This window comes from Phoxinus phoxinus (genome assembly GCF_949152265.1).
Source record: "Phoxinus phoxinus genome assembly, chromosome: 13".
In the NCBI taxonomy this organism is placed as follows: domain Eukaryota; kingdom Metazoa; phylum Chordata; class Actinopteri; order Cypriniformes; family Leuciscidae; genus Phoxinus; species Phoxinus phoxinus.
In genome coordinates, this window is record NC_136888.1 from 617,764 (window position 1) to 630,386 (window position 12,623).

At 51.5% G+C, this 12,623-nt stretch overlaps 1 protein-coding gene across 1 annotated transcript in view; it reads left to right on the plus strand.

The window, feature by feature from the left end:
- Positions 1-6,437: 6,437 nt before the first annotated feature.
- LOC307009420 (gamma-aminobutyric acid receptor subunit rho-1) overlaps positions 6,438-12,623 on the plus strand; it is a 28,965-nt gene continuing 22,779 nt past the window's right edge. Inside the window, exon 1 of the mRNA XM_079633166.1 lies at positions 6,438-6,651. Within this exon, the coding sequence (XP_079489292.1) occupies positions 6,536-6,651 (116 nt within the window). The 5' untranslated portion in view covers positions 6,438-6,535. The remainder of the gene's footprint in view (positions 6,652-12,623) is intronic.

Below are 12,623 nucleotides of genomic sequence, written 5' to 3' on the forward strand. Positions count from 1 at the left end.
TGACGGACAGCTGCCGCCATCCGCCGCCGCTTCCGCTATGGATGATGAAGAAGGAGCCGCGTCTGTGGAGGATGACAGCTGCTCGATCCTGGCGTCTGACGGGGAGGATTGATCGAGCTCTGTGGATCTCGCCTCCTCTGCTCGCCAGCCTTCCGGGAAAAGAGCCGGCATTGAAGCAGAGCTGATACGTCTGCTCCCGCAGGCCGTAGAGAGCCTCGGCCTTGAGTGGTCGACACCCGAGACGCCCGCACACAACCGGCTGGATGGATGTTTCCTGCAAGGGGACCGCGTTTCGCCATCCTCTAGACCCACGCCCTTTCTTCCTGAGTTTCATCAAGAAGTCGCAAAGTCCTGGAAAGCCCCCTTCTCAGCCAGAATGCGTACCTCTGTCTCAGCAGCATTCTCCGTGGTGGATGGTGCTAAGAACAGAGGATACCATTCTCTTCCTCCGGTGGAAGAAGCTGTAGCGGCCCTGGCTGGACGGCGTGGCAAGATGGCGCTACCATCAAAAGCCTGCCGCACGACTTCAGCCATGCACAGTCGCGCTTACACCGCCGCTGGACAGGCTGCATCTGCGTTGCACTCGACGGCCATCCTGCAGATCTTCCAGGCCGACCTTCTCCGTAAACTGGATGAGGAAGGACCGGGAGCTATCAGCGTGCCGGATTTAAGGGGCGCCACGGACCTAGCTCTTCGCGCAACAAAATCCGATACACAGGCCATAGGGCGGAACATGGCCTCTCTTACCGTAGCGGAGAGACACTTATGTTTGACGCTCTCTGAGATGTCGGAGCGCACCGCGTCCTCGACGCCCCCATTTCTTCTGCCGGTCTAAAACGTGCAAAAAACGTCACAGGTCATGAAACACTTCCTGCCTAAGTGCTCTAGCTCCGCAGCAGGCCGCTCAAAACAGCCGTCTGCTCGAAGCTCTCAGCCGCAGCCGCAGCCCGCCGCAGCCGCTTCCCAGCGTCGACAGGCCCAGGACCCGAGACCACGCTCTCGCTATGCTGGCCACCGCCCCCCTCAGCGTGGGCCCCGGCCTAAGATTGTGATAAAGCCCGAGGCTTCAAAGTCTTCCTAGCCTGCCTAGGAAAACGACGGTGTTCAAGTCCCGCTGCGGCCAGACTTCCACCAAAACTTCTCGCTCGTTCAGTTCCAGAAAATGCGACTGTTCCAGTGTATCTTGCAGTAAACAAGCCGGTACCACAGCCCGTTTGCCTGTACACAAACGCCGTCTTTACGGCGACCCAGATAAATCCCATAAAGAGTGTTTTTTGTGGTGTTCCGGCCACGGCCGATGGTGTTATGAGTGTAGTAAAAATGCCCACAGCCCGGTGCTCATTCCTTCACACAAGCACACCCCGCCACATTCCAGGGCCCACACACATAAAATCGACTCATGTCGATTGTGCATTAAAAGTAGTGAATGTGCCCACGTCCCAGAGCCCACAAACACTACACACTGCATGTCTCACGGTTTCTGTAAAAACGAAACCAACGCACATACAGTCAGCTCAGGCCGACGGTGTTTTCAGTGTAGTAAATGTGCCCGCTATCCCGCGCCCACATTCACAGATATGACAAGCCCCACGCTCGCTCTCTCTCAGCTAGCCGCCATGAGAGAGTCGAGCGCGGGCAGGCTGCCCGCTGTGATCAGCGCGCTCCCCGCCTTGAACGCTGCAAGCACGGCGTCTGTGTTACAGCATACCGAAGATCTCCGGTAGCCACTATGTCGCGGCCAGAGCCCAGATCTCATTCTACCCCTAGCTATTCAAGCAGGTGCATGGGCAAAGCTTCCCGGGGTATCAGAAAGGGTGCTGAACATTATAAAGAGAGGCTATTCGCTACAGTTCGCTCAACGTCCCCGCCGTTACGCGGTGCGAATCAAAACTACGGTAGAAAAGGAAGTAGCACATCTACTTCGAGCCAAAATAGCGAAACTGTTTTGAACTACTTGGACGATTGGTTGATTCTAGCTCGATCACGCTTAGAGCTCATAGAACACAGGACCATTTTACTCGAACATCTCGAGAATCTAGGTCTCAAAGTCAATTGGGCGCAGAGTTCACTGTCTCCCAGTCAGAGGATATCTTTTCTGGGCACGGAACTGGACTCGCTGTCTATGACAGCACAACTATCGCCACAGTGCAGACTGGATATTCAGCGCATGTCAGAAACCTTCCGCCGCGGCGCTATAGTCCCGCTCAGAAAGTTTCAGAAAATGCTGGGTCTCATGGCCTCAGCATCATCAGTACTCCAGTTGGGCCTGCTTCACATGCGCCCATTGCAGTTCTGGCTAAAAGCGCGAGTACCGCGTCGAGCGTGGACCTCCAGTCTTTTTCCACTCAAGGTCGATCAGAAATGCGTCTCAGCTCTGAAATCTTGGAGAGCGACAGATTGGTACCGGTCAGGTGTAAGCCTGGGGACAGCCTCGAGTGTGAAGGTGGTGTCTACGGACGCCTCCACCTCGGGATGGGGAGCACTGCTCGAGGGCAGACTTTTCTTCGGCCAGTGGTCAGAACGGGAAATGCTTCTACACATAAACTGCCTGGAAATGATGGCAGTCGACAACACGCTGAGGCGCTTTTGTCCCCAGATCAAAAGACACCACGTCTTGGTCCGTTCGGACAACATGTCGGTGGTGGCCTATATAAATCGCCAAGGAGGTATCAGGTCCCGAAACCTTTACAGGCTGACGGAGCGCCTCCTGGTCTGGGCTCAGCACAATCTGCGCTCGTTGAGAGCAGCACACGTGCCAGCCCACCTGAATGTGGGACCAGACAGACTGTCCAGAAACAATGTTCCGGCAGGAGAATGGTCTCTACACCCGCAGACAGTCCAACTGCTATGGAAGACATTCGGCAGAGCGAAGGTAGACCTGTTTGCATCTCAAGAAAATGCTCACTGTCCGGAGTTTTTTTCCAAGAGCAGGGATGCGCTGGCCCACGTCTGGCTCTGCTGCCTCAGGTATTAGAGTGAATCAGGGAGGACGGATGCTCAGTGCTCCTTGTGGCTCAGTTCTGGAGAAACCAGGCCTGGTTCCCAGTTCTGATGCAGCTGACAAGCACTGCCCCATGGCCGATACCAGTGAGGAGGGACCTCCTCTCTCAGGCCAAGGGCTCGATCTGGCATCCTCACCCAGAGCTTTGGGCCCTACATGTGGGCCCCGGTGGGAGTGTTAAACACGATCACGCAGGCTAGGGCCCCGTCTACTAGACGGCTCTATTCCTCGAAATGGTCTGTGTTTTCTAGCTGGTGCACAGCTCGTTGCATATCACCCCCAGACTGTGGGGTGACGGAGGTTCTCTCCTTACTGCAAGAGCTACTGGATAAGGGCAGAACCCCATCCACACTCAAGGTTTATGTGGCGGCTATAGCAGCGTTTACTAAATCGACGCCTGGCCAGTCACAATGAACCTGTCATCCGCTTCCTTAGAGGAGCTAAGAGGCTGAATCCTCCCAGACCTCCCTCAGTCCCCATGTGGGACCTTTCTACGGTTTTGGAAGCCATGAAAGGTGCCCCGTTCGAGCCAATCCAATCAATAGATATCAGACACCTGTTTTCAAGAAAGTGTTTTTTCTGGCTCTCGCTTCGGTAAAGCGTATAGGGGACTTGCAAGCGCTCTCAGTAAGCGCGACGTGTATGGAATTTGGGCCAAATGACTCGAAAGTCATACTCAAACCAAGGCACGGGTACGTTCCTAAATCCCTCAACACACCGTTTAGGACACAGGTGATTTCCCTGTCGGCCCTGCCGGTCTTTAATGAGGAAAAGGAAGCGAGCTTCCTTTGCCCGGTCAGAGCATTAAGGGCTTATGTGTCTCGCTCGACTGTCTTCAGACAGACGGAGCAGCTCTTTGTTTCGTTCGGCGGGAGTACTAAGGGACTAGCTGCATCGAAACAGAGTCTATCCAGATGGATAGTTGATGCTATTGTGCTGGCTTACGCCTCTAAGGGCCTGCAGTGACCTTTAGGTGTCAGAGCGCACTCCACAAGAGGCATGGCCTCGTCGTGGGCTTGGTCCAGTGGGATTGCCTTGCAAGATATCTGTATGGCGGCAGGCTGGAGATCCCCTTCTACATTTATAAGGTTTTATAACCTAGAGGTTCCCGCCTTGCAGGCTAAGCTGCTTTCGGTCAAATAAATCAGTACTGTCTGCCTCGATGCTATCGGCTCAGAATACTGAAACTGCTTGAGCGCCGCTCGCTGATCGCTAAAATAAATCTATGGGCAGTATGTAAGTCCCATAATATTCATCACCTCACAACCGCAGACCACGTGTAACCACACCAGCCCAGGACCTCCACATCAAGCGTCTTCACCTCCAAGATCGTCTGAGTCCCGCCACCCGGACAGCGGCTGCAATATGCGGTTTGCATAACCAAAGAATCTCTGCACAGACTGTCAGAAAGCGTCTCAGGGAAGCTCATCTGATGCTCGTCGTCCTCATCGGGTTTCGGCCTGACTGCAGTTCATCACCGTATCCGACTTGAGTGGCACATGCTTCACATTCGATGGAGCACTGTGCCGGAGCACTGTGGAGAGGTGTTCTCTTCACGGATGAATCCGGTCTCCACTGTACAGGGCAGATGGCAGACAGCGTGTGGCGTCGTGTGGGTGAGCGGTTTGCTGATGTCAGCGCTGTGGATCGAGTGGCCCATGGTGGCGGGGGGGTTATGGGATGGGCTGGCGTATGTTATGGACAACGAACACAGGTGCATTTTATTGATGGCATTATTTTGAATGCACAGAGATACCGTGACGAGATCCTGAGGCCCATTGTTGTGCCGTTCCTTCACGACCATCACCCCATGTTGCACATGATAATGCACGGCCCAGACTGTCACGGTTTATGAATTCACTGTCTCCTTTTCGTCTCGTCTTGTGTGTGTGTGTGTGTGCATGTGGGCGGGGTCGCTGATCACTGCAGCTGATCAGCACACCAGCTGTGTCTGATCAGTGTGCCACCTGCAGCTGATCAGCTAACCCTATTTAGTCCCTCTGTTTTCACCTTGTCTTTGTCAGAGCGTTGTGGTTGTTCCCATGTGTGTTCCTGCCTGTTTCCAGTTCCCGGTTGTTCCTGCTTGTTGCCGTCTCCTGTGTTGGTTGTTGTTCCGGCACTTCTGTTCCATGCCACCCACTTCCTGGTTGCCAGTTCCCGCTCCGTCTCCCTGATCGTCATCATCTTCACCATCTCTTCTCCGGAGAGGATCGGCTGTTCTCAGCGTCCCTGTGCTGCCAAGTGCCTTCACTGGACATTCACCCATCATCACTCAACCTGCATCTGACCAACACTCAAAATAAACCTTTATAGTACTTGCACTTGAATCCTCGTATCATTTCCTGACACAGACCTCCCAGTTCTTGCATGGCCAGCATACTCACCGGACATGTCACCCATTGAGCATGTTTGGGATGCTCTGGATCGGCGTATACGACAGCGTGTTCCAGGTCCTGCCAATATCCAGCAGCTTCACAGCCATTGAAGAGGAGCGGACCGACACTCCACAGCCACAATCAACAACCTGATCAACTCTATGCGGAGGAGATGTGTTGCACTGCGTGAGGCAAATGGTGGTCACACCAGATACTGACTGGTTTTCAGACCCCCCACCCCCCAATACAGCAAAACTGCACATTTTAGAGTGGCCTTTTATTGTGGCCAGCCTAAGGCACACCTGTGCAATAATCCTGCTGTCTAATCAGCATCATTATATGACAGATATGATATAGGTGGATGGATTAGGAGGAGAAGTGCTCACTAACACAGATTTAGACAGATTTGTGAACAATATTTGAGAGAAATAGGCCTTTTGTGTTCATAGAAAAAGTGTATCTATCTATCTATCTATCTATCTATCTATCTATCTATCTATCTATCTATCTATCTGTCTGTCTATCTATCTATCTATCTATCTATCTATCTATCTATCTATCTGCCAATCTATCTGCCTATCTATCTATCTATCTATCTATCTATCTATCTATCTATCTGTCTGTCTGTCTATCTGTCTGCCAATCTATCTATTATCTATCTATCTATCTATCTATCTATCTATCTATCTATCTATCTATCTATCTATATTTCTATCTATCTATCTATATTTCTATCTATCTATCTATCTATCTATCATCTATCTATCTATCTATCTGTCTGTCTGTCTGTCTGTCTGTCTGTCTGTCTGTCTGTCTATCTATCTATCTGTCTATCTATCTATCTGTCTGTCTGTCTGTCTGTCTGTCTATCCATCTATCATCTATCTATCTGTCTGTCTGTCTGTCTGTCTGTCTGTCTGTCTGTCTGTCTGTCTGTCTGTCTGTCTGTCTCTGCCTCCTCACACTGACCCCGCCACAGTAAAGCAGAGCACAGTGTCATTAGGGGAATTGGCGAGAGAGAGCGAATCTGTGCCATCTGACGCTCAGGGATTTATGGGTTTAGTCAAAATTGCTTTTCCCAGCGTGGAGATTAATGTGTGTGTGATGTTGCGAGGCGATGTCTGCAGGCGAAGCGCTGAGGGGAATGTGAGCGCTGAAGATGTGCAGCATGCAGCTGGAGACGGTGCTCGTGTTCATGTGTGTGTGTGTGCTGGGAGCCGCCGGGAGATCGACCCACAGGAGACCACACCGACCAGACCCCGACAAGCAGAGCAGGTAATCACCCGGTGCCGACTAGCAGAGCAGGGAATCACCCGGTGCCGACAAGCAGAGCAGGGAATCACCCGGTGCCGACTAGCAGAGCAGGGAATCACCCGGTGCCGACTAGCAGAGCAGGGAATCACCCGGTGCCGACTAGCAGAGCAGGGAATCACCCGGTGCCGACTAGCAGAGCAGGGAATCACCCGGTGCCGACTAGCAGAGCAGGGAATCACCCGGTGCCGGCCCGACTAGCAGAGCAGGGAATCACCCGGTGCCGAATAGCAGAGCAGGGAATCACCCGGTGCCGACTAGCAGAGCAGGGAATCACCCGGTGCCGGTCCGACAAGCAGAGCAGGGAATCACCCGGTGCCGGTCCGACAAGCAGAGCAGGGAATAACCCGGTGCCGACAAGCAGAGCAGGGAATCACCCGGTGCCGGCCCGACAGAACAGGGAATCACCCGGTGCCGACTAGCAGAGCAGGGAATCACCCGGTGCCGGCCCGACAGAACAGGGAATCACCCGGTGCCGGCCCGACAGAACAGGGAATCACCCGGTGCCGACCCGACAGAGCAGGGAATCACCCGGTGCCGACCCAACTAGCAGAACAGGGAATCACCCGGTGCCGGCCCGACAGAACAGGGAATCACCCGGTGCCGGCCCGACAGAACAGGGAATCACCCGGTGCCGACCCGACAGAGCAGGGAATCACCCGGTGCCGGCCCGACAGAACAGGGAATCACCCGGTGCCGACCCGACAGAGCAGGGAATCACCCGGTGCCGGCCCGACAGAACAGGGAATCACCCGGTGCCGGCCCGACAGAGCAGGGAATCACCCGGTGCCGACCCGACAGAGCAGGGAATCACCCGGTGCCGGCCCGACAGAACAGGGAATCACCCGGTGTCGGTCCGACAGAGCAGGGAATCACCCGGTGCCGACAAGCAGAGCAGGGAATCACCCGGTGCCGGCCCGACAGAACAGGGAATCACCCGGTGTCGGTCCGACAGAGCAGGGAATCACCCGGTGCCGACAAGCAGAGCAGGGAATCACCCGGTGCCGGCCCGACAGAACAGGGAATCACCCGGTGCCGACCCGACAGAACAGGGAATCACCCGGTGTCGGTCCGACAGAACAGGGAATCACCCGGTGCCGGCCCGACAGAGGAACCGAGCGGTCTCTGGGGGCTGAGCTTTCTCACATCACCCTAACCCATCATAACATAGAAAATGATGATGTTTTATTGTCGTTTTAAATGCGGATCTTTCTATTGCTCTCCAAAACGCTTTATACTTTCTTGCATCATGAGGCATAACATAGAAGAGTATGTTTTATTGTTGTTTTAAATGGAGATGTTTAAAGTGCTGATGTGTTTATACTTTTATCTTTGCGCATGTGAAATACTGTGCCAGTGCAAGGCGAGTGTTGTATCGGTGTATATGTGAAATACTCTGCGGTGTCGGATGCTTGTGTTTCTCCCTCTGGTTAACGCCATCATGCCGTCAGATGCAGAAGTCAGACAGCATACGGTGATCTCCTGAGTGTCTTCTCAGTGATCATCCTCTAGTTCAGCGGCTGCAAGCGCTTTAACTCGACTCGATGGAGAAGCCTCGAGCAGCTTCCTTTAAATCATCCTCACCTCGGTCAAACGTGTCTCGCTTCACACACACAGGGGCTTTCCACCGCGGCGCATTAGCTGCACAAAGACCCTTTCAGTGATCAGCTCTAAACATAACCTCTTTTTCTTAATGTAAAGGACATTTTAATATTCTAAAAAAACGTTTGTGCAATGGAACATGTTCAGTGTGGTTCTGTGTACACTTCTTACGGTTCTTACTCCGTTTTAAAGAACCCTTTATGCCAAAATGGTTCTGTATAAGGATAAATATCTTGTTATCTTAAATATTGTTATCTATAAATATCTTATAATGTATGTTTACGAGCTGCTTAAAATGTATTTAAAACAGTTGTTTTATTAAAACTAAATTTGTTAATTAAAACTAAATCCATAAAATGACCCTATGATGGGAAAAGGTGAGGTTCTAAAAGATTCTGCACAAGGTTGTGTGTATGAAGCGACTGATGGAACCATTTCTTCTAAAAGTTTCATGTTCTGTATGCACTGCAAAAAAAGTATTATTTTCAAATATCTAAACATTCTTTAATCAAAATACATTTACTGGAGAAGCAAAATGACAGATATTACGGTTTACTAAAAAATGCATCAAAATGAAGTGAGTTCGTGATTAAATCAAGAACAAATATCTGCCAATGGGGTCAGAAAAAAATAAATAATAATTTCTAAGATTTATTTTCTAAAAATAATAATTTGTGTGAGAATGCAGGGTCAGAGTCAGGAGGTTCTCGATCCATGAGCAGCGTTTATTGAAATAAGCAAAGACAATGCAATACACACACTGGCAGAGATCGTCAGCAGGGAGTCCGAGACAGCCAATCGCAGGGCAGAGACAGTTAACAGGTCATAGTTCACAGCAGGAGTCAGTCACTGACAGGATAATCCGCAGATGTGGACCAGAGCACAACAATAGTCCAGGGCAGGCACGCCGTCCACTCACACATTAACAGCAACACAATACTCCACTAAAGCCAGCGAACAGAGGGTGTATAAATAGTTAAATAGTCCAAAGACAATGACAAACAGCTGGAGCCCATAATGAGCCTGTGCAGAGGATTCTGGGAAATTAAGTCCAAGATAGACCCAGCTGTTTAGATAGCCGGGATCTGGTGTCAGTGCGAGTGGAGATAGCGGGATCAGCGAGTGTATCAATGTGTACATTTATATTTATATAGCGCTTTTCTGGTTACTCTACGCTCTTCAGAAGAGGAGAATCTCCTCAACCTCCACCGACACACACACACACACACGCACACACACACACGCACACACACACACACACACACCACACACACACACACACACACACACACACACTCCACACACACACCAGCTGATGGTGAACAGAGACAGAGTGACACACACATACACACACACACACACACACACACACAAGTTTGTCCAGGACACTGGGGTTACACACCTACTCTTTTCCAAAGGACATCCTGGGATTTCTAATGAGCACAGAAAGTCAGGACCTCGTCTAACGTCTCATCTGAAGGACAGAGTTAGTTACAGTGAAGTGTCCCGTCACTATACTGGGGCGTTAGCAGCCACACAGACCACAGGGTGAACAGCGCCCCCTACTGGCCTCACCAACAGTCTCCCATCCAGGGAGCCTCAGTGGGAAACCAGTCTTGGGCTTCAGTGGGAAACCAGTCTTGAGCTTCAGTGGGAAACCAGTCTTGGGCTTCAGTGGGAAACCAGTCTTGAGCTTCAGTGGGAAACCAGTCTTGGGCTTCAGTGGGAAACCAGTCTCGGGCTTCAGTGGGAAACCAGTCTTGAGCTTCAGTGGGAAACCAGTCTTGGGCTTCAGTGGGAAACCAGTCTTGGGCTTCAGTGGGAAACCAGTCTTGAGCTTCAGTGGGAAACCAGTCTTGGGCTTCAGTGGGAAACCAGTCTTGGGCTTCAGTGGGAAACCAGTCTTGGGCTTCAGTGGGAAACCAGTCTTGGGCTTCAGTGGGAAACCAGTCTTGGGCTTCAGTGGGAAACCAGTCTTGGGCTTCAGTGGGAAACCAGTCTTGGGCTTCAGTGGAAAACCAGTCTTGGGCTTCAGTGGGAAACCAGTCTCGGGCTTCAGTGGGAAACCAGTATCGGGCTTCAGTGGGAAACCAGTCTTGGGCTACAGGGGGAAACTAGTCTTGGGCTTCAGTGGGAAACCAGTCTTGGGCTTCAGTGGGAAACCAGTCTTGGGCTTCAGTGGGAAACCAGTCCCGGGCTTCAGTGGGAAACCAGTCTCGGGCTTCAGTGGGAAACCAGTCCCGGGCTTCAGTAGGAAACCAGTCTCGGGCTTCAGTGGGAAACCAGTCTCGGGCTTCAGTGGGAAACCAGTCTCGGGCTTCAGTAAGAAACCAGTCTTGGGCTTCAGTGGGAAACCAGTCTTGTGCATCAGTGGGAAACCAGTCTTGGGCTTCAGTGGGAAACCAGTCTTGGGCTTCAGTGGGAAACCAGTCTTGGGCTACAGTGGGAAACCAGTCTCGGGCTTCAGTGGGAAACCAGTCTTGGGCTTCAGTGGGAAACCAGTCTTGGGCTTTAGTGGGAAACCAGTCTTGGGCTTCAGTGGGAAACCAGTCTTGGGCTTCAGTGGAAAACCAGTCTTGGGCTTCAGTGGGAAACCAGTCTCGGGCTTCAGTGGAAAACCAGTCTTGGGCTTCAGTGGGAAACCAGTCTTGGGCTTCAGTGGGAAACAAGTCTTGTGCATCAGTGGGAAACCAGTCTTGGGCTTCAGTGGGAAACCAGTCTTGGGCTTCAGTGGGAAACCAGTCTTGGGCTTCAGTGGGAAACCAGTCTTGGGCTTCAGTGGGAAACCAGTCTTGGGCTTCAGTGGGAAACCAGTCTTGGGCTTCAGTGGAAAACCAGTCTTGGGCTTCAGTGGGAAACCAGTCTTGGGCTTCAGTGGAAAACCAGTCTTGGGCTTCAGTGGGAAACCAGTCTCGGGCTTCAGTGGGAAACCAGTCTTGGGCTTCAGTGGGAAACCAGTCTTGGGCTACAGTGGGAAACCAGTCTCGGGCTTCAGTGGGAAACCAGTCTTGGGCTTCAGTGGGAAACCAGTCTTGGGCTTTAGTGGGAAACCAGTCTTGGGCTTCAGTGGGAAACAAGTCTTGTGCATCAGTGGGAAACCAGTCTTGGGCTACAGTGGGAAACCAGTCTTGGGCTACAGTGGGAAACCAGTCTCGGGCTACAGTGGGAAACCAGTCTCGGGCTACAGTGGGAAACCAGTCTTGGGCTACAATGGGAAACCAGTCTTGGGCTTCAGTGGGAAACCAGTCTCGGGCTTCAGTGGGAAACCAGTCTTGGGCTTCAGTGGGAAACCAGTCTTGGGCTACAGTGGGAAACCAGTCTTGGGCTACAGGGGGAAACCAGTCTTGTGCATCAGTGGGAAACCAGTCTTGGGCTACAATGGGAAACCAGTCTTGGGCTTCAGTGGGAAACCAGTCTTGGGCTTCAGTGGGAAACCAGTCTTGGGCTACAGTGGGAAACCAGTCTTGGGCTACAGGGGGAAACCAGTCTTGGGCTTCAGTGGGAAACCAGTCTTGGGCTACAGTGGGAAACCAGTCTTGGGCTTCAGTGGAAAACCAGTCTTGGGCTACAGTGGGAAACCAGTCTCGGGCGTCAGTGGGAAACCAGTCTCGGGCTTCAGTGGGAAACCAGTCTCGGGCTTCAGGGTGATATGGCTGCTGACTCCACTGTCAGATATTTGATCATGTTTTAAGCATTAAGCCCTCAGGAGGTGCGTGATCTCCCTGCAGCGTTTGAAGCAGGAACAGCTGATGGCAGATGATCATTGTTGTGTCGTGGCAGTGGAGGAGATGCTGCTGGTTTGTTCTGGGGAACAGAGAGGATTTCTGCAGAGAGGATTATTAACCAGCTGCTCTCTCTCTCTCTCTCTCTCTCTCTCTCTCTCTCTCTCTCTCTCTCTCTCTCTCTCTCTCTCTCTCTCTAACGTCACGGCCTGCTTCTGCTGCTCTGTTCTTCATCTGCCGTTTGCACATGACGATGAGGATGATGCGCTTGATTTGAGCTGAAAACAAAGATGCTTCAAAAATAGCTCAGATGCACTGATGCTGTACAACACAAGCTGGAATTGATTGAAAAAGCACAAATGGCTGCAATCACAAACATCCCTGTGCTCATTTATTACAGTTTTTCTCAATTGCTAAAACACAATTTCTGAAACCTTGCTCCATTTTCTGAAAACATTAAACACAAAACCTCATCTTCAAGCACTATTTACAAAACCTCTGACTCAAACTCAAACACTGCTCTCAAATCATAAACAACGTGATCAAAATTTTAATCTCAAAATTAAAAGTTAAAAGATTAATCATTGTCTTTTGATGAACGAAAACATGTTC